Source organism: Sycon ciliatum, chromosome 4 (genome assembly GCF_964019385.1).
Source record: "Sycon ciliatum chromosome 4, ocSycCili1.1, whole genome shotgun sequence".
Lineage (NCBI taxonomy): Eukaryota > Metazoa > Porifera > Calcarea > Leucosolenida > Sycettidae > Sycon > Sycon ciliatum.
In genome coordinates, this window is record NC_088646.1 from 19,792,900 (window position 1) to 19,815,803 (window position 22,904).

The 22,904-nt window shown below is 48.3% G+C and overlaps 1 protein-coding gene across 1 annotated transcript; it reads left to right on the plus strand.

Annotated features, from left to right (window-relative positions):
- The first annotated feature begins 9,715 nt into the window (after positions 1-9,715).
- LOC135814893 (serine/threonine-protein kinase MARK2-like) lies at positions 9,716-16,357 on the plus strand. Its single transcript, XM_065328090.1, has 6 exons — positions 9,716-10,312; positions 10,859-11,151; positions 11,677-11,732; positions 12,819-12,975; positions 13,448-14,012; positions 14,410-16,357. Exons 1-6 carry the CDS (start codon positions 9,908-9,910, stop codon positions 15,745-15,747), a joined length of 2,814 nt encoding a protein of 937 aa, XP_065184162.1. The 5' UTR covers positions 9,716-9,907; the 3' UTR covers positions 15,748-16,357.
- The last annotated feature ends 6,547 nt before the right edge of the window (positions 16,358-22,904 follow it).

The window sequence follows — 22,904 nt, forward strand, 5'->3', positions numbered from 1 at the left end:
AGAAAACTGTCAAAAGGAAGTATTTGTACCGGTAATTACAAGTCAAGTTCGAACGAAGTAACAATCAGGGAGAAATAGGAAGATGAGGACCTATGCCAGAGGGAGGTGCTATTCGGCCATATTAACCGTAGAAAAACACTTTCAGCAATCTTTTAAACGGGGTTGGACGACGAGTGGACGTGAGTTCCTGTGGCAGGGTGTTCCAAAGCTTCACGGCGGAAACCAATGGTTGGCTGTCGCCAGATGTTCGCCGAGTTAGCGGAACAACGTATTTGCAATTGTCATTGCCACGGGTGTTACTGGGAGGTTGGAGGGCTACTCTATCTTTCAGAAGAGGGCTGATGCTGCTGGTGTGGACACGGTGCATAAGGAAACGGAGTTTGCATTTGGCACGTTCAATTACAGGGGTCAGGGAAAGGCGAGTGTATTATAGGAGTGGTATGGGACGGGAAGCGCAGATTGGCTACGCAGCGAACACATCGCTTGTCGAGGACAGTGAGCTGGTGCCGCTGCTGAGCCGTGAGGGTAGAGAAGAACGCGTTTGATCCATAAAGCATGTCAGGAAGTATAAGGGCAGAATAGAAGAGGAGCGACTGGCGTTCAGATAGCGACGGGCGGATGGTTCTCAGGGTGGTTAGCTTCTGGGAAGTTTTACGTACTATGCTGGAGACCTGCGCGTCCCACCGAAGACAGGAATCGATCTGTAGGCCCAGAAAGCGAGCAGTGGTGGTCTGGGTGAGAGGCGTCCCGTTGCAGTTAACGTTGAGTTCCAGGGTACTACGGCGTGATGCCTCAATGGCTAAGACCTGCGTCTTGTCAGGGTTTAAGACCAGGCCTTTCCCGTGTAGGTAGTCAGCCAAGTTTGACACAGCAACTGATAAGACTTGATTTAGGGTTGCTACGGATCTGCTTGCGGTGTCGAGAAGGATGTCATCCGCAAACAGCTGGGAGTGTGCTGGGCTGGTAACGCTATGGACGTCCATGGTTATAGTGAAAACAGCAAAGGACCCAGTACACTACCTGAGGGACTCCACACTCGCATGCAGTTAGGCCCGAGCACTGCCCACTCGCCAGAACTACTCTCTGTCGACGGTCCGTGAAGTAGCTCGCAAACCAACGCAATGCAGTCGAAGATATACCCAAAGCAAACAAATCTTGGATCATGAGCTGGTGCCGTACTTTATCGAATGCCTTGCTCGTGTCCACTAGTACTGCGCCAGTATGTAGCTGGTGGTCTGCTGACGACAGATAGCGGCCCAGGGCCAAGGTCAAGGCATCTTCCGTGGAGTGTTGTGGCCGGTACGCAAACTGATTGGCGGGCAAAAGTGAATGGGTTTGTAAGAAGTCACACAGGCGTTTGTGGACTATCTTCTCCAAGATCTTCGATGCTATTAGCAGCAAAGATATGGGACGGTAATTGCGAGATGCGTTCTTGTCACCAGACTTAAATAGGGGTAGAACATTTGCAATCTTCAGGGAGACGGGCACAATGCCAGACGAAAGGGATGCATTAATTAATATGGATAGCGACGGGGCGAGGGCTGCTGCACAATGCTTCAGGATGAATGCCGGAATACTGTCGCTGCCCTCAGCTTTACGAGCATCGAGTCTCACGAGCAAGGTGAATACCTCCTCAACACTAGTGGCCTGGAATTCCCGCAAAGGTTCCCGTGGTGACGGACCACAAGGTAAGGCTAGCTGCACAGGTCTACTTGGATCGGAGACTACTCCACTGAATTGCTCGCTGAGTGCTGCTATACTGACAGAGGGTGGAGTGGAAGTTTTGGTCCGGCCGCTGAGCTCGTTTATTGTCTTCCAAGTGAGGCGCGCATTTGCCTGACTCCGTGTGAGAAGATTCTTGTAGTACTGGGCCCTGAGGCGTCGGGACATTCGCTTAGCCTCGGCTCGTGCTGATGTGAATACAGTTCGCAGATCCATGTCAGTCGGCGAGGCTCGCCAGCGACGATGTGCTGCGTTGGGAAGTAGAATAGCGTCGTGGAGGGCAGGTAATTTCCAAGGACAGGGCGTGCGGGAGGAAGATTTAGGCCGATACGTTCGGACAGGAGCGTGCTCGTCCAAAACGGAAACAATCTTGTCAGTACAAGAATACCACATGGCATCCACAGTCTGAGCGGTTGAAAAATTCTCCAGGTCACAATGATGCAAGTCATGAGCGAATCGGTTCATATCGATCCTTGCTAGGTTACGACCGCACTTGACAGCAGGAGGTTCCACAGTGCACTTGAAAGGTAGGTCAATTACGACCGCAAAGTGGTCGCTGATGGTACAAGGGAGAACCGTGCAGGAGGTTATCGCTCCATCTACAGCTAGGGCGAGACCCAGTGTTGTTCTGCTGCCGTGGGGGGGGGGGGGGCAATGCGGGTAGTGTCCTGCACCTTGTTGCTGATATTGAACTGGTCGCAGAAGCGATGTAAATTGTCGAGCTGAGGGGCTTGGCGCCGGCTTACGTCGACATTGAAGTCGCCCGTTAAAATCAGCGGGGACGATGGCATTGACGCCGCTGCTGCGTCAACTGCGTTGGACAAGTCCTGCCAAAATTGTACTGGCGTGCCTGGAGGTCGATACACTCCTCCTAGGAGAATCCGGTTTCGATGACTTCTGATCTCCAGTAGCAAAAGTTCTATGTTGGTGTGGTCTCCCACCACTTGTGCTTGAAAGCGATTGTGGACATAGGCTGCTAGGCAACCTCCATGACTGGGACGATCCCTCCGGAAAAGTGCATTGGTTAGGTATGCTGAGCAAGCTGTCTGCGGTAGAGCTAGATAGAAAGGTTTCCGCCAGTATCATGATGTCAATGTTTTGAGATCGTATGAAATCCTCAACTTCATGCTTTTTATTAAGAAGGTGGCACACATTGAGGAACCCTACTCTAAGATTAAGACTAAGGCCGTTGTTGCTGTTTGATAAAGGGGCTAAATTAGGGGTGTGTAGTCTAGGATGGAATGAGATTGCATTAGGGTTTAGTGGGGTGTCGGCATTCATGATGTGGCTGAAGCTGAAGCTATCTTATCCAAGGCGAATCTCCACTCTCGTGCACGCACCTCCGCTGGCCAGAAGTCTTCCTGCAGGGCTTTGTCGATTTGATCTGCTGGGATCACGACATGTGCGTACGCCAGTCCGAAGTACCGGGATTCTGACACACTGCACTTCATGACTGGCAGGTCTTTTTTCTCGCACCAACCTACTATGGAATCAGCACTACATCCCATGTGGACATTGCCAAGGTGAATTGCGCGGCCTTTTATCCGAGGGGCTCCACGAAAACTTGCAGGAGCTTTAGGTTTGTGCTGATAATACGAGGTGACAGTGGACTGGCCTGTTGGTCTCCATACACCAGAGATGTCCCCTCTGAATCTACGCCGGCATCATCACTGCAGTTTGCGGATGACATCGCCCTGACATGTGCAAGACGGACAGCGCAAGAGGTGTCTGATGCGCTCAGCTTGGCGGTTACCTCCCTCTCAAGCTGGCTGGACGCTCGTGGTCTTGTATTAAATGTAAAGAAGAGCAATGTATTGGTTGTTTACCAGCAGCAGTGGGCAGCAGCCGGAGGTGGTGGCACGATGTCGAAATGATGTCCTTCCGCACACCACCAGCGCGAAATACCTCGGCGTCTTGATCGATGAACGAATGGCCTGGCAACCGCAAGTTGACCAGTGCATCTCACGCACTGCTAGGAAGATCGGTAGTCTGTGGCGGGCGCGACGCTGCCTCACTCTAGCTAGTCGAAGCAAGTACTTCCTATTCGTCATCATGCCGGGTTTGATATACCGTATTATCTCTAATATAAGCGCAGTCTCCAATAATAGCACGTCTCCAATAATAGAATACCTTGGGCGGCATTCAAAAAATAAAGTGCTCAGTCTCCATTATAAGCACACTGTGTAAATTCATTATCTGTACCGGCGAAAAAACCCTGAAATGTGTGTGTCATACATGAATTTGGCATGGCAACATGCCTCTGAAATGAGGTTGAAATAATAATGGAACAGTCTCCAATAAAGGAACGTCTCCAATAATAGCACGGGTCGAAGGTACATTGAAAAAAATAAAGGACCGTGCTTATAATACGGTATGGATCGTCAGCATATGGCCCCTGCTTGACCCACAACCAGCTAAACCGCTTGCAGGTGGCCCAAAACCGCGCAGCAAGGGCGGTGTTCGGACGACCACGATTTACCAGGGCCAGTGACCTCTTGGAGAGGCTCTCTGTTTATCGCGTGGACGAGGTATATCGCCAGAAACTGCTCGTGCTGGTATGGCGGTGCGTTCATAACCGTGCCAGTGCTGCTCTGCAGGCACTGTTTGTTCGCAACTGCGGAGCAACTCGCCTTCAGCGCAGTCTGGGCCTACAACAACCAATAGCCAGAAGCCGAGCAGACCAATGCCGACCGGCATCTCGCGGTTGCCTGTTGAACCATATACCTGACACGGTGCGAGCCATGGGCAACATCCCAGCATTCCGCCGAGCTGCCATTCCCTACACCGTACACGTTGTAGACTGCTACACAGTTGGCCATACCATGGTATTCAGTACCCACAAGAGTACATGAAAATGGTTTTCATGTACTCTTGGTACCCACGGTCTTTGTGGTACACTCTCACAACACCAACACACAGAAGTCTCTGCTGAGAGCATGGTGGCTCGGCAAAAGCGTACCAACTTTGCACAGCCGATAAGCGAAATCTTCTGTTTGTTTTCTGTTCTCTTTCTGTTGTACCCGATCTCCCTCTGACTCTACTGACTCTACGCTGAAGATCTGAGTATTTTAATTCTCATTCTCATTATAATTTTCATGTTCGCTTTCTTGTTATTGGGTTCTATGCCCGTTTGAATTTGCGAATCAAAATAAATACAAACAAACAAACAACAAACTACTGTTACTTGTTTTGTCTGACTGGGTGACCATGGTGACATGCATGAATGGCTCTAGTGACGTCTAGGGTCCAATACGGCAGTACTGGATGTGGAAAGAGGAACCTTTTCCATGCCTGTTCTCATGTAAAATCGCACCGATTTTGGGATTTCCCCGCAACTTTTTGCTTCACTAGCCTTCAGCAATAATGCTGTGCTTGACCGCATTCCTGTCACTTCGCAGTGGCTTTTCGTTGGCGCAGTTTGTATCCCACCATCCCACCCTGACTTCTGGGTGTGTGTTTATCGATACATATTGGCTTTCTTATTGGCCATTTGGCTGTGGCAGTTACGACTGCTTTACTTTTTTAGTTCAAAAACGTAGGGGTGGTGTGTGCGACTGTGCGTCGTGGGCCTTTGTATGGTTACATACAGCTTCGATTGTCCGCAGATTGAGCAGCTTCGGATTGTATGGCTAGTGGCAGGGGAGTTGAATCTGCATAGGAAGAATACAGTGATTGAACTGAAGCTGGATGATGACCGTGTGGTGAGTGTGTGGGGGGTTCGAGATACATGTACCGTGGCCTGGGGCAGGGATGTACATGTACATGACATTGTAATTTGTAGATGTAGGTTAGGCACCGGCGAATAATGCCGGTAGAAAAATTGGCAGAATTCGGTACTTTTCTGGTAAGTTTCATGCATGTTTGGTATGTGGATAAAGAAATGGAGCAGAATTCGATGAATTGCCCGCCATAAGGTTTGTACATGCATGGTTCTGCCAATTTCACTGCTTTTCGAGCAGAATCCGCCGGTGCCTAACGTAGGTCCTTTAGCTTGGACAGGTGTTGTTACATTCATAGTAACATCCTGCCGTTTTCTGTGTGTTTTGCTGTTCGACTAGCAGCAGTATCTTGTGCTTATATTAAAATAATAATCTTATCTCTATGGATACAATTATTGAAGAAAGAAAGAAAAAATCAGGAAGAGGATATAATAATGTAAACAGTTTCCTCTGAGACAAAAAAGGGATAATACTCATAAAAGGGACACACTTCAGGCTCTTTACAAACATCTTGAAAGTTTTTGGTTTCACAAGTATACTTTCAAGCCTTCTCATCAGGTGAAATACAGGCAAAGGAAAAGGAACAGGAACAGTGGATTAAGTACAGTAAGGAGGTGGTAAAACAGCGCAAAGAAGAAGATAACTAAAGTAAACAGCGAAAATGCGTGACCTATACACATAGCAATAATGACACAAAGGACTTAGGTACAGGTGCGAGAAAACTCAATAAGCGTGACATGTAGTGCGACAACAAGAGACAACCACTGGACATAACTAAGGAGGTTTTGACGACTTACCTAACAGCCTAAAAAAAAAAAAAAAAAAATTTCACGGTTCGCGTGAGACTCGGCCAAAGGCCCAGTTTTCCGCATCCGCAGGAACGCCACCACCCTCTTGGATCAAGGCGCAGATGCAGCTCCTAAACGGTGGGAGGTGAGTAGATCAGACCCACCACAAAGTGGTCAAAGACCGAAATCCCATTCACTGCATCCATGTTTCCCTCGTGCCAGGCCACGAGTTCCCAATTAACTGTGGGTCGCAGCACGGCTGGAAAAAATCCTTCCGCTTCCAAGCAGGACTTGAACCTGGTACCCTCTGGTACCCTCTGGTAACAGCCTAAGTGCTAAGTGTGAATATAATTTGCTTCTGCTTGCAAAGGTTGGGTTTCTTTGTGTGGATGCATACGGCTTCCAAAACATTCAGCAATCTAGCACTGCGTACACGAGCAGAAGCAAATTATATTCACACTTAGGCTGTTAGGTAGGGGTCGTCAAAACCTCCTTGTGTGGATGCATACGGCTTCCAAAAAATTCAGCAATCTAGCACTGCGTATACGATGAGAAGGCTTGAAATTATACATGTGAAACCAAACACTTTCCAGATGTTCGTAAAGAGCCTGAAGTGTGTCCTTTTTATGAGTATTATAGGATATAATATCAATAAATAAAGCCATCTCCGAGCCACCGTGCTCACAGCAGAGACTTCTGTGTGTGTTACTGTTGTGAAAGTGGACCACAAAGAAGTACTTACAGCAGGCCTGCAACTTTACATGCAGTTGTAGGATCACCGAGGTTATTATGAATATCGATCTACTGTGAGCTTCAGTAGAACGTTCTTCCAAGTCATGCTCTGGTCGGTGTGCTGTTGTTGTACTTGCCTCATGGTTTGGTCGAAATGACCTTTTCTTTCTAGCTGCTCGTAGTATTACTTGTGCTGGTGCAGGATCGAGCTGCTTCCCAAGGCAAGTGTGTTCACGTGCTGCTTCTCCTGCTCCTGCTCCTGCTGCTGCCACCACCTCCACCACCTTGGCATGACATGTGTCTGCAACACCGCGACTCGATCAGTGACACTTGGAACATTGTTCAGCAAATGGCTCTGCACGTTCTCCTCGGCCGATCGGACTATCTGTTATGGGGATCTTAGCCCTGGACAGAAAGTAATGCAAGGACGTCTTCAATACAGATCAATTTGATTGCATCCCGTGCCTATAAACTATACATGAACATGTACATGAGTGTTTTTTTTGTTTTTGTTTTTACTATTGGAAACATGTGGAGAACAAAAAGAAACGAGGAAAAGGACAAACCATAGGGGATGTCGGTATAGACTAAAACTGAGTAATGTGTCGTATCGAGGTGAACGAGAGACAGTCTTACCTCATCACTGAAGCAGCACCAGTACCGGCAAGTGTTAGAAATTGAGATACTTGTACATCAGTGACATGACTGTATGGGACGACGACTTTTTGTGCCTTCATCTACCTACAAAATACACTGTACGTGGTGCGGTTCTGGCGCCTCGAGTCTCTGTCTGGGGACTAATTACACGCAAAGAGTGACGCCACTGGCGGGTCCATGTGTGGCATTTTCCCATGTATGACACGGAGTAAGCGGTCTAAGATGAGTGCAGGTCCACCATCCAGTGTAGATCCTGGGGTTGCGGTAATGATTTGCACTCATGATGCAGTCATATCCGTCAATGGCCCTCGTCTGATCTGCTTGCCCTAAGCTATGCGAAAACCGTATTTGATAAGTGTAAGGCCACACGTGAGGATCTACCGGTAGCCTTCTAGGTGATCAGACCCACCTTAAACACATGTACGTGTACATGACATTGTATGTCCACGCATCTAAGGCTAAGGCTAAAGACGTTTTTAGGCAAAAAGGCTAAAACCGGCATTGTGCAGTGCACGGTTTTCTACTGGGAAACACACGCAGTGCTCAGACTCAGTGGAGGAGGAAAATGGTGGTGGGACGCCCAGGATTTAGCCGACCATTACGTAGAGTGTAGATCGCCGATCGGCTTCATTTCAAGCAATCAATAGTATTGCGTCGAACAACTCCACTACGCACAAGGGCAAATAGTGCCAATGAAGGGAGGTGGCGAAATACTAGTGTGCAGTGGTCATCAAATGCTAGGTTGTGGTAGATCTGGCACGCCCTCCCAACGAGGTCACGTCAGCAAACCTCTAGTGCATTATGTACAATGTACAGTGGATGTCATCTTCATTGGTATCCAGGTTACACACACACACACACACACACACACACACACACACACACACACACACACACACACACATGCAGACACACGCAAACACATACGCGCACACATACGCCCGAACGCACACACGAACGCACAAAAGTTGAAAACGTGGATCAACACAATCGTTGGACGGCATTGTACACGCCCGAAGGAAGCACCATTACATCTTCCGCAAATTGACCGCAATGCTGTTCAATACTGTGTAGTAGAGGCTCTACGGGTAACGCGTTAACATGCACCAACATCATTATCATGCATGGCCCTGATTCCTCTGTTCAGAGCTAAAATGTAATATTTATAATAGTATCATCAATGCATGCATGGGCATAACACCTGATTCCGGAGGGGGGGGGGGTCAACCAGTGACAACCACAGAGGACGTTTCCTGCGCATGTTGCTTCACGAGTTAAGTTGGAGCACGCTTTCAGGTGAGCTCACGGATGGGAAGCCCGTTCCCTCCACACTTCCTCGTGTTCGGCAGAGCTACATACATGGATACAGTGTTGCTGTTTCCAACCAACCACGTATCGTGTGCATGCACTCATTTCACCTGTCAAATTATCGGCCTTTCCTCGCGCATTCAGCATGCTGCCATATCGAGGTGGCCAGGTTTTGGCGTTGAAAGATCGTTCGAGGCTACCTCCTGGACACAGGGCACCACTGGGGTGCTGTGCGCACTCTCTGCCCATTTTAGGGACCGGCGGATTCTGCTCGAAAAGGTGGCAGATTCTGCTCGAAAAGCAGTAAAATTGGCAGAACCATACAAACCTTATGGCGGGCAATTCATCGAATTCTGCTTCATTTCTTTATCCACATACCAAACATGCATGAAACTTACCAGAAAAAGTACCGAATTCTGCCAATTTTTCTGCGGCAGAATCCGCTGGATCCTACTGCCCATGTCAAGCGCCCATCTTTCCCCGGCCCAATGGCACGTGTCTGCGGTAAGTTGTTGACATCTGGAATCGTCCAGGGAGTGTGAAATGACAAGTGCGCGCAGACCGATCGGACTGACTGACTCAGTGACTGCCATGCAACAGGTGCATGTCAACGCAATATCACGTATCTTCTGGAAAGCGCACGATTGCTGCGGCCCATCAACTCGTTCGACCTGACCTCCTCCAAATGCATCGCCGTATCAGACAGCAACCTACCAGCGCACCCATCCAGCCAGGTGACATGCTCGAAGAAGCGCACCGGATCGTGGTATTCATCTGTCCACACGGCCTGGCATGAACGCCAAGAATTTCTGCACGTTTGAGCAAGGAAGAACCATGAGCCTAGACTCCATGCACAGACACAGGCGCAAACTTTGCTCAGCTACTACACGGCGCACACAGGTCGATGGTGTCTGCTGGTGATGGGAATCACAGGCGCAGTCAGGAAGAAAACCTAGATGAAGAGAAGCGCCTTGGTTTACTATGACCAATGCCCGCCGGTCTGGGCAAAGGGAAGAGGCTCGAAAAAGATCCACAGAGGATCAGCCCGCAGACAAGACGGCTCGCAGAGACACGGACATGGCACCTTCCAGGGACTCGCCCAGTCCACCGAGAGGCGTGAGTACTAGTAGATCGTCGACCAATTCCAGCATTCGAGGGGCCGGTGCAGCCACAGATGATCCGTCGCGTAAGGACTCAAGCGGCACGATGACGGCCGACCAGATGGGCATTGATCCCCTGCCGGACAACGTTGCGAGACCAAGCCGCGAGGAGATCTTTTCTTTCCCCCATTCAAAACGCGTGGGTAGCTATATCCTTGGAAAAACACTCGGTGAAGGTGCGTTCGCCAAGGTCAAGGAGGGTCGGCACATCCTCACCGGTGAAAAGGTTAGTGAAATATCACTTATCATACCCCTGTCATTCTGGGACAGTGCCTAATGTAGAGATGTACTTGTTTTCCACCAAGAGATGTTATCAGATCAAGGGATGGTAAACTGACTCCGATAATTTGTATAACGTCGAGATATAGATCGTAAGGCAACCTAGATAATCTATGTATGATATAATGTGTTACCTCAAATACAACCCTTCCAATCAAGGAAAGGAGAAAGGGAGAGAGGGAAGACAACTAACGCCAGTAATGGTAGGGACCACACAAGGTGGCAGTGCCAGTGATTACTTGTGAGACGCCCATTATGAAATGGGAACGTCGGATACGGATGTTGTGTCGGCGTGCCGGAGGGCTCTTTCCGTAATGACAGTAACAGCTTCAAACTAACGAATGCCGGACTGTAACACGCAGCGTAGATCTACCGACGGTGAGCGTTGCGGATCCAGAAGCCAGGGTTTGTTGATCCCAGTGAAGCTATCACATCTTGAATTTCAGCTCGTGGTTAGCTGCACCAATTGAATTTGTGCGACTGTTCTGTGCAGGTCGCCGTCAAAGTAATCGACAAAAAGAAGGCGAGAGAAGATTCGTACGTGGCCAAAAACATGCGGCGAGAAGCGAAGCTCATGATGATGGTGCTGCATCCGAACATCCTCAAGCTGCTGGAAGTCGTCGAGACGGAAAACAGCTACTACCTTGTCACCGAGATGGCGGAGGGAGGCGATTTGATGGACAGGATTTGCAAGAAGTCGTATTTGCCAGAAGACGAGGTGCGCATCTTCATCAGGCAGATAGTCTCTGCAGTGGACTACTTACATCGAGCAAATATCGTACACAGGTAAGAGAAATTCGGAGAGCTTGTTCAGGCCCATTTGCTGAATTTTTGACAATGGCACATCGCTCGTTGCTGAATTTCAAAGCCACTTCTCTTATTGGTCCATCTATAAAGCATCACGGCGTATTGTGGTAGTTCTGGACAGGGAAATAGCTCACAATAACTTCACCCTGGATCATGATAACATACACCGGGAATATAACTGAGTACTAATATTGATGACTCTACAGTATACCATACCATTCCTTGGCTATAAAATAGAGAATATCACGGCCCTTGGGTTACGTTGTTTACTGTATTGGTGACTCGGAGAGGAGATTTTGTTGGATATTTAGCTCAAGACAATTCCACTCGGACTGACACGTTCCCGCTTCAAATAAGAACGTGCTTGATGCAAGGAACTATGATTCGTGCATTGGCTGTTTATATGTTATGTTAATTTTGACCAAGTCAGCGTGTGGGATAGAGCGATGGGCTAAGCTGATTGATCGCTGATTTTTCTATCTGCCATTCTCCTTCCGCTTGCAGAGACCTGAAGATTGAGAACCTGTTGCTGGATGCAAACTTGAACATAAAGATAATTGGTTAGTCCTATGTCCACTGTGCAGTCGGAATAAGAAAACAATCTTTCACAGCCACACAATACTAAAGTGAATTTCCAGACTTTAGTGGGCAAAAAATGTGGACTAAATATTAATTATAGTTATAGAACACGTAGAAGGAAATACTGTGGTGTGGTTTATTGAATTTCATTGCAAGATATTGCTGGGCAATGTTTGATGTAGCGATAATACTGATTTGGGCATGCATGTGAACTGCTGACTTTTATGGGCTAGGTTATAATAGGGGCGAGATCAGAAAGCAGCTGGGCGGTGTGTGGCATACGGTTGTGGCTGGGTGGTCTGTGCACAGGCATGTGTCATGTCGCGTGATGTGTTGACTGCTCCGGCAACCACACGCTGTCATCGGCTTTTGCAGAGCAACAGACCATGCACTCGCATTGATGTACAGCACGCTGGTGTGCAAAGCTAGTCAGCATAGCTCGTGATTCCACAAAGTAATAAGTTCATCGCAAAGCAGACAGGCTCAGTCCAAGTGTGATCACAGCAAGTGTGTACTGACTGGACAGACTCTTTGACATAAGAGTATACTACATGTGTGACGTATACGTGTACTTGTACATCGTGTGTGTCATGGAATCAGCAAACTGTTGATGAAAAAATGCATACTGTAAGGCATGTTATTATAACGAGTCGCAAATTTAACGATTGTCCAAGATTCATAGGCTAACGAGAAGATATGTTTAACGCCCTTGCAGTATTCCGCCATATCCACACACAACATATATGAAGCAGTATGGCCTCAACGGATCTTATTATAACGAAGAAATGTCACCCGTTAAAACGTTAGATTTACTTCCTCGTTATATTTACATGTCTTACAGTACATGTACCTGTACGGGAGCTGCAAGAAAAAGACATCCCAAGATCAACCACCCAAGATCACCGTGTACAGGACAATGTTGATGAGTGCCTGTCATGAATATTGATACCTGCAACACCTGTTGACGGACTGCAGCCATGGTTTGGCAAACTCGTGAGTGCAGTCACAAGGAATAGTTGTAAACACGTGATTATTTGTGTTCCTGTTTGTGTCCTTTTCCTTCACAGACTTCGGCCTAAGCAACACTCTTGAGCCGACGCGGTCAATGGCGACCCTGACCAATGCTGAGAAGCACTGTCGTACACAATGTGGATCTCCGGCCTATGCCGCACCAGAGCTGTTGGGTCACTCGTCGTATGGGCCCAGTGTGGACGTATGGAGCATGTAAGAGAAAGAAAGACTCGGAGAGAAAGAGAAAGCGAGAGAGAGAGAGAGAGCCTCAGGGGAGAGAGAGTTTCCTGGAATATAGCCAAGTGTCTTTGCTGACATGTCATGACACGAAGTTGCCTGGTCACTCGTGACCTGTAATTGGGTTCCAGGAATGCATGCAGATGCTGGACCTTTTCGACCTTGCCGTTTAAGCTTTCATCAATTTGTGAGGTAGCTGACGGTGGATGACAGAAACAACACGGTGCTACTTTAGTAGGAATATCAATAAGGGCTAACTAAAGTCGATTTGCACTGTGCAACGTGCCAAGTGCACATTAGTTTTCACATGTAAACTTAAAAGATAGTAAAGGAACGCGATAAAGCAGAACTGTGTCTATTCCCCATTCTCACAAGTATGCCTTTGTGTGTGGTGTGTGTGCGTGTGTGTGGTACTTCTTTTGTTCCTTGTTATTCGATGCATATACAGTGGAGTGAACATGTACGCTATGCTGACAGGCTCATTGCCGTACACAGTTGAGCCGTTCAACATCACCGAGCTGCATGCAAAGATGATCAGCAATCGCATGAACCCACTGCCGGACCACATCAAACCCAGTGCGGAGTGCCGGGACCTGCTGCTCAAGCTTCTCAACCCAAATCCGGAGGAGCGCATCTCGCTGTCCGATGTTTTCCACCATCCGTGGCTCAACCGCGACGGGGACGCAGGGTTTGTGCCGACTCCGCATCCCAACTTTCCGACGGAAAGCGAACTGGACGACCGCATCATTCAGCACATGGTGAAAACACTGAGCTGCTCAATGCATGACATCATCCGAGCAATGACATCGAATCGCGCTGTGCATGCCAGCGCATGCTACAAGCTCCTGGCCAGGCGGCTGGAGCGACACGAGATTGCACACCCACCGCGTAAGACGCCCGCACCAAGCACTGCTCAGAAGTCGGAGAGCCTGCCAGCCAAAGGCCACCGCAACCACTCAGTAGTACCCAGCAACCACCACACGGGACATTCGCAAGCACATCACCCCAACCAGGTAATATGATACAGCTAGCGTGAATGTGCGTGTCCTTAGTACTCCACACCATTTTCAACTGAACTTTGGTAGGTGCTGATAAAGTACAGTGCTGGACAAAGAAATTCAACCTCATGAATAAAATGGCGTTGCCGGGCGCTACGCAGCCCTAGCACTACACATACTGGTTTGTGTACTCGAACGCGGCGCTACTTTATTCATGAAGTTGGATTTCTCTGGCCAGCACTGTAGTTAGCAAAGATGTACCCAATAATGCGCAAAGCATACATACATGCACACTACGCCCAAACCTGGCGGAGTATCCAGATTCTAAACTGCGCTATGACTTGATGTATGCTACTTCTCCACTGTGATGTGCCTTGGTCCTAACAGCGAATTCTCTTCCTGTGCACTGCAGCACGAACAAGCTATGCCGGCTAAGGCAAAGCGCTATGAGCGCCCAATGGAGGCCGGCGCATCCCAGCGCCACCGTTCGCTAAGTGAAGGGCATCCCACGGAGATACCTTCCACCACCGCCAGGCCATCAGGGCGTGCCACCGCCGCCGCGGCACCAACACAACCCACACCTGTGGCTACAGCAGCGGCAGCGACACCACGCGTAAACGGCTTGGATCAGCTGCGCACATCGGACGTGGAAGCCAGCGACAGGTGCATGCCGCTTCAAGACGCTGAACCACCGCCGCCGCCAACTGCTCGCCGAAGTTCTGGCCGCCGCTGGTCAGTCAGTGGTGCCGAGAATGCTTTCCATCGGGGCCCACAACCGGGCGGTATGAAACACAGTGTGACGACAGGGCAACTCAAGCCACCCAAAATTGGATCATCCAGAACAAATCCGAGCAGCCCCGGATCACCTGCTGGGAGATTTCCGGAGCCACGCGGTGCACCGTATTTGCCACAGGCGCTGGAGGAAAGTGTTCAGAACGCCTTTTCCAAGCCTCAGAAAACAGACCCTGCCTGGCTAATGGCTGATGCAGACATTGCCGGCATTGGGCCATCGATCCCGGCACGTCCAGATCCTGAAACGAATGAACTTCCATGGCAGAACGGTCACAGGCAAGCACCTGGAAGCCACCGTGCCAAGTCTGGCCCGTCATCTAAGCTCCATCGTGCCAGTTCATTCCGCGATGAGCTGCTCGCTCCTCGGGACAGCAGTGCTGTTGCTGCTGATCACCCGTCACGTCGGCCAGTGAAGCAAAACACACTCTTCTCACAAGCCAACGGCGACCATGATCTCATCTCGGCCCCGAAGCAGTCATCCGGCAACAACAGTCGCAGAAGCAGTGGTGATTCAACATCCACTACACTGCCTGCCATACCACGCAGTATCACATCAGCCGGCAGAACGAGAAAGTCTCATGCTGCAACAAACGGCATTGCAGGAATCAACAGCACAGGTCCAGGTCGACCACACACAACTGCAGTGAACGGACGAAGAGTTAGCGCTGGAAGCAAAATAGTAACAACAGTCGATGGACTGTCTGATCTGCCACCAGATGCCATTATGCATGAAGTTATCCGGGTGTTGCGTAACCTGCGCGTTGATGACTGGAAACCGAGAGGTTTCGAGGCGATCCACTGCAGCATGCATGAAACCGAGTTTGACATCAGCGTAATAGAAGACGGAGGCGTGTGCCGATTGTCCTTTGAGCGTGTGGCAAGCTCTGGCACTCAGATGCGCTTCCGCGAGGCATGTGACCAGATCATTGGAGCACTGCGTGTGAGTGCAGTCATCTGACACGGTGCGCATCGCTAGTGGCCCTGAGCCGGAAAAGTCCTAGCCTGTAAGTCCTGCGGCTTAGCTGGACCAATCAAGCTGTTGAAAACTAACAACACATGCAGACCTTGAGATTATGGCGGTAGATTTGTACAGTAAACGCTGCATGTGCGTCAGCGTTGGTTCTTCGAATACTCACTTCCCCATTCTATGCTATACATGTGATTTTAAATTAATTATTTTTATGCAGAGCACTTGACATGCCCACCAGTAACTGATTGTCCGTGCAGTATTTATCTAGACCGATCCAATAATCAAGCAGATGGCTGACAGAGCACCAAGTCTCTTTACTAAGTTTGCATGTCCGCTGTGTAATCATGAAGTGTCTTGTGTGGATCAAGAGCAGCGGAGAACGCTACTGCATCTAGCGTTTCTCACATCTACCTAACGCTACCTATCCACCCGTCCGTTTGTCTGTTTTCTCCTGTCTGGTCTTGTGCCGCTTCTGACTATTCCGCAATATAATATTCCACCACAAGTCAATCAGTATTAATTTTTTTATACATTATGTCTTGAAATGATTTTTAAACTATCACAGAAAATGCCCTGGGTCGCTGCACAGAGGTCTGAACATTGGGTCCAAAATTGTTGTAGCAGTTGGCGCTGCCGAGTGTGTGGAACTGGATGAAGCGTGTTAACCCACTGGGGAGCAAGCTCAGTTCTTTCCATCAACTTTGGGTTTTTTTCTTTTTGAGCTGGTTGGCCCGGTGTTCTTCCAGCAAACTTGCCATCTCGAACGCGGGTGCTTTTATGCACGTGCTTTCGAATACTGGTACAGCACAGTACATAATTCCACTTTCAGTGTTATCAGACGTGGATAGTGCAACCAGGGAGTGCTAGCCTAAAGGGAGTGCTGAAACCTGAAGGTTTTAGTACCGTCTCTGGCACAACACGTTGGAACTCTCTACCTGCTGACATTCGCCTATGCACATCTGTTTCTCGCTTCCGTAACCTTGAATTGGCACATTAATTTTACGGTATCCTGTAACTGTAAGTGTAAGAAGGCTTAGGCTGAGCTGAGGCCTGTGGGGATTGCCCTATAAATAATAATACCGGTAATAATAAACACAGGATCACACGGGCACTTGTGAAAAGTCTACCATTACAATGTGTGTAGTACACATGACACATGGATTGGTCTACGAACGACGAGTAGTGAGTGCGTTCGATTACACGCGCGAATCGATTCACGAATCGATTCATGAATCGATTCGCGCTATTCACATCACCCCATGTGAATAGAGGGAATGGATTCCGAATCGATTCCAGGGCTCATGACATGAAATCGAACGACTTGAATGCATGCGAATGGATTCATGAATCGATTCAAGTGTGTAATCGAACGCACTCACTCTACCAGGCCAGGTAGTACAAGTCTACTTAGTAGACCCAGGTGCTCGAAGTCCGTACACTTTTACAGTGTGTGTTTGCCGAGCTGAAACTCACACTAGCAATGATCACTTGCCAGAATCCTGCTCGTGGATGGAAGGTATCTTGTCCAAGTTTGTTCTGAGGCCAGGCTCGATTGAACCAGGCCATCTTTCGATCCGATCTGTTTCTCTGGAGTTCGCTAATTTTTCATATCAAATTTTGGTGTCGCAGAGGGTACTCTAATAAGTCCGTACTGATCAGAGGTGACTCGAAATACACACATATTTCTGCTAATTGCTTACTTGCAATCCCTCGGTTACGACGAAAGCACCGAAGGGATATGTTTGGCATGTGCCTCCACCAGTATTTCTTGCAAAAGCGTAGTTTGTTGCCGAAATGCAAGCTGTTTTTAGTCGGCTCAGAGAAGAAGCAGCTGCGCTGTGAAAACCGCGGGAAAACAGTGGTGGAGATGCCAGGAGTGTCAACCTTTCTGCAAGGATTGGTGGTTCTCTGTAAATAATAATTCTTCTCCTCTGGCCATTGTCAGCTCTAAGCTGGCTCTTGATGATCGAGTGAAGGTCTGTTTGACGCTGTGTCCGTTCGAAATCGGTCTTGGCAAAGTTGATTTTTGCATGAAATGTAACCCAATTTGTATTTCGTATGGCCACTCGAAAACCCACTCGCGTGGTATGGGACTTCTGCTTATCGTAGATCCCTGAAAATTGCTACGCGAGGAGAACATACCACACTGTCCCCTCCATAAAATATTTGAGTCGAATACAATAACAGAACATGAAATTATGGGCGTAGATCTACGAACTTAGGATACCATGTACGGACTTCGAGCATCTGGGTCTACCAAGGACAAGGTGTGAAAGTCTTTGCCATTATCACAACCCTCGGCCAGCCGAATCCCGCCAGTACCGGTACGCGGTACACATGGCACATGTATGTACTCCGCTCTATTGTATTACCGATACTTAGCGCTGGTTGTTTTCTGCGAGCCATTCTTTGACGACCCGGAAGCCTGGTCATGTCGGCATTCCTTGGGTCGTTTCTTCTCCAATGTCATTCGGCTACTGGTGCGTCTTGTCGTTTTGCCAAGATAAAAAAGATGCTTGTAGCTACATCAGGCTTTTGTCCAGAAAGTCCAGAGGGTCGTCGCTGTTGTAGGCACTTGTCAGCGGTACCTCAGGAAAAGCTGCATCGAGAGACCAGGAGACTGCTTCGACACAGCGATGAAGCATCGTTGCTATCAAAAAATGGTTGCCATTTCTACCCGCTGTTAGTAATGTACGGAACTATCCGCCCTCGTTCAATTCGGTCCGAAGAAGGACTTACCAATGGCAATATCATGACCGGCTTTTCTGTTCCGCGGTCGGTTCTGTGTTGGACTCGACGTGACGTCCGTATCCGTGGAAGCGAAGCTGGATACGAACGTGACCCGTTCATTGACCAATACGTGTGTTCCGCTCTTCAAGAAGACTTCATTCGCGGCTCGCAGGCGACTGTGTGAGTGTCGCCCTCCATCGCAGTACTGGTACCAGAACAGCTTCAAGCACGCTAGCGAGTGGCGTAGACCATGATACGGGCTGGCAGGTAAGCCGGTATTGTAGTTTTGTCATGTAGACCGTGGCTCTTAGCATTATTGCTGGCCCTTTGCTAAAATATGACAACAGTTTTTGCAACCGCGGCAAAACAAGCAAAAGTTGCTGAGGCCAAACTAAAAAAGGTGTGTGGTTCGACTAACATGGACATTTTTTTTACGGGCGGGCGGGCGGATTTTTTTTTAATATATTATTTTTTAGTACATGTAAATACACTGTACTGCCTTTAGACACCCAGTACATCGGCATTATTACGCAGTGTTATGCCATACTTGTTGTATAAAGGGATCACTGGCTAATACTTTGAAACATTGTGTGGCAGAAAACGAGGAAAGTGCAATCTCGTCTGTCCTTCATCCCAAAACAGAAGGCCGTCCTTAATCTGGAACGAGGCAATCACTCTCAACCGGACGGTCACTTCAAAATAAGTCTCGCCAGTCTGCCGGTGGTCGTATCGAGTAGACTCTACTACCAGCACAAGGCAGCAGTCGTACCACTCACTGCACTGCACTGCAGTACAACTACAAGTCAAGTCCAAAAGGAGCCGCCTGCGTCCGCAGACTCGCGCTGCACAGCACGTAGACGTGGACGTGTTCAGTCCACGTACGTCAGTCACACGACAGCCCGCCGAAAAAAAAGTTACGGTCGGGCTGAAAAATGTACGGTCGGTCGGGTGAGTCGAACCACAGACTTTTTTCAGTGTGGCCTGACCATTATTATTTTCGTAAAAGCTCAAGTGCTGCCCATAGTGTAACCTAGCTGCTTGCAAAGCCAGCACTGATTGCGAGTTCTTGCAGATACTCAGCAGAGAAACTTTCCATGCTTCAATGGCTTCGGTGAAGCCAATATAATAAAAAATAAAAAAGAGGAGCGAAATGGATACCATTGGTCGGTTTAGTTGCTCCTGCCGTGCCTCCACTGCTTCGGCCGCCATCACTAGGTGCCCCCTAGCACTTTCCTGCTGGTGTTCGCATGATGGTTTGTACCACACGGCTGTCAAGAAGCGGCAACTTAGAAAGATGGCGTCGGTTCGAGATGGCATGGTAACCGCGCACGTGCCGTGGTCCGTGACTTGCGCTTGTATGCACGCAAATGCAAGTCACAAACTGACAAAGATCGTCTTTGCATTTGGAGAAAATATCTTCGACTCTCTTTGGAGGTTGGCGAGGTTAGCCTAATCTTTACTTGATTGCGATGCCGGTATGTCCTCTCAATAATTAGAACAAAGAGAGCTGATGATCACTTCATTGCTGAGCAGAAGTAACAATCAACTCTCCTCATGTCCTCAGTGCCAAAGGCAGACGACTGCAATTCCACAACGCTCATTTCACGATGATGGAAACAATAATCGTGTACTAGTACACACTTGGACCATTTGGTCATCCCTATTCTAGCCGCTAGTCCGTCCAGCAAGCAGATATTGACTATTACGATAAGTACAACTGCGTGAACGAGGGCTCACCCAGCAAATTCAATTCAAGACGTGACTCCAGTCAAGAATTAGGGTCTTTACTCGAGAACTTCACAAATACAGGTCAAGGCACCCCACAAAACTGATAGATGGCACGAACGAAAGACAAATAGGGTAGACAAAGTGTCCCAAGTGATTGAAAACAGCAGATCTACCAAATAAGACAGCTACATGTGCCTAAACAACGATTCCCATACAGTAGAGAGTAGTATCAGGCAGAATGAAAGCCTTGGAAGTGCACAAATACAGCCACGACCGCCACAAAAATTGGACGACCGCCACAAAAAAATTCTCATTGCTCTACCTCCTTGAAGGGTGAAAGTTACCAGTTATCCTATAGCGATGTCAGTTTATGCCTGTTGGAACCCCCCACAGCCCGCACGAAATACATTTCAAATAATTCCAGGATGCAATTGCAGCTCCAGACAGGAGGAAGAAGAACACCGTGAAAAATAACGGCAACGATGCCCAAACTCTCGGGAAACAGCTGAAGTCTTCCTGAAGATGTTAACATTGAATAGCCATCGATTACCAGCGTGGTTTGGTGACTTTAGAACTGTTTTGAGACTTAGAACGAAGCGATATCTCAAATTTGATGGAATTGTTACCTGTCAAATGCGTGGGCGAGCAGGCCAGCTGACTGGTTATGCATGAACATGCATGAGCATGCATTGATTTTTCATGGTTCACGTGCAGAAAACTAAGTTGCCGCGATCCAAGTGCAGCTAACAGCCGTGACCAGTAGCTATCTTTAAAAAAAATAGTGTACATAATGAACACAGCACAGGATGACAACTATCTAAATGTTCCATTTCTTCTTCTAAAAAAAGGTTTGTCGTGGCGAGTATCTTTGGACAAGCGCTATAGTGCAGAACGTGTTTATTGGACGACGAGCGGTCTCCGTAGTGGATATTTTTTACAAGTAACCACATACCATTTTAAGGGGCAAAGTATGCATGATATCCGAGATTCACAGAGCGTATGGAGGAGGGAACAGGGAACAGGGTAAGAGCTTTGTTTTCCTTATAGTTTACAGCCTGAAAAAATATCGCCGCTAGGCCTGCATAAACGTGTATAAGCCGGTACATTGTAATTAGCATTGAGAGCACCCGTCAAAGTGCTATTGGACTCTTTAGAGGGGAAGTTAAGGCAAAAATCAAAATTTCACCAGTTGTAGTCTTCGGGGTGCTGAGTCGAATGGTCGTGGTCCGAGGAAGCTGAGACGCTCCCTTCCTACTTGAATCCCAATCAAACTCGCGCACTTCCACCGAAACTGGGTGACTGCGCCCTACTAGATGGGGATTTGTATGCAAAATGTCACTAAAAGCGCCATTTCGTTCTTATAAAAGCACGGATGACCGCGATTGGCACATATGTTGTAGTCATTTGGACGCTGAGTCGGCTGGTTTTGGTCCGAAAAGGCTGCGATGCAGCGTTCCTCCTTTATTCCCAATCGAACATGGTTGAACAAGCGGTCACGTGCTCCTGCGTACACCAGTCACCTGGTCACGGTGCCTGCAGGGTACAACTTACTAGCCTGTTTGACCTTTTTTGGGTGCAGTCCTGTCACTCGAGTTGAACAGTGTGAACTCGAGTTGAACCTTGGTGTGAAAGCTGTCGCCTGCTGGCTTGGTGACCAGGTGATTGGGCACCCAGTAGCACGTGACCGCTTGTTCAACCATGTTCGATTGGGACTAAAGGAGGAACGCTGCATCACAGCCTTTTCGGACCAAAACCAGTCGACTCAGCGTCCAAAACACTACAACATATGTGCCAATCGCGGTCATCCGTGCTTTTATAAGAACGAAATGGCGCTTTTAGTGACATTCTGCATACAAATCCCCATCTAGTAGGGCGCAGTCACCCAGTTTCGGTGGAAGTGCGCGAGTTCGATTGGGATTCAAGTAGGAAGGGAGCGTCTCAGCTTTCTCGGACCATGACCATTCGACTCGGCACCCAGAAGACTACAACTGGTGAAATTTAAATTTTTGCCTTAACTTCCCCTTTAATTATAATGGTGATACAAGTTGTTTGTACAGTGAGGCTTATTTAGTAGGCCTTATCATAGTTCACATACTTCCACTCTGTGTTGAAGCCGGTGGAGATCTTCTCCCAATCAGCTGCCAGGCAATTTGGCATTCAAACATGCAGCTGTATTCCCCTCAGAACCCAGTCATTGTCAGTGTGCTATGGTAACCCCCACTAGCAGCAGAATGATACTACAGACAGGATGTTTGAGTGAAACTAGGATGTGGTTCGCGGTCAGCAACGAAGAGTTTGCACCTAGACTGAGTGGTTAACATGAGTGATTGTTAGATATGGATAAAAACAAGGAGAAGGACAAAATGGTACGAGTTTAACTGTCCGCTAACGTAACCAGATCACATACAGTCAGCGAGTGCGACAAAAAGGCACTGAGACATTCTACGACCTGACATCTAGCTCAGTCCAACACTTCTATGAGGCGCAAACCAACAACCTTCCAACTTGGAAGGCTCGGGTTTGGAAATGACCAAGAGGGGAAGGAAAGCGCAACAAATACTGTAAAAGCCATTATTCTAACGGGGCGCATATAACGATCTCCCAAATTGACTGGATTACGTGTACCAAAGGTTTCGATTCTTACTTATTCTCAACGCTCAATATGACAGTATATGTATCGATTTCTG

Coding starts and splice junctions, on each gene's coding strand:
- LOC135814893 (XM_065328090.1), top strand. CDS start 9,908: ATGACCAATGCCCGCCGGTCTGGGCAAAGGGAAGAGGCTCGAAAAAGA. Junction 11,152..11,676: donor CGAGCAAATATCGTACACAG/GTAAGAGAAATT, acceptor TTCCGCTTGCAG/AGACCTGAAGATTGAGAACC. Junction 12,976..13,447: donor AGTGTGGACGTATGGAGCAT/GTAAGAGAAAGA, acceptor ATGCATATACAG/TGGAGTGAACATGTACGCTA.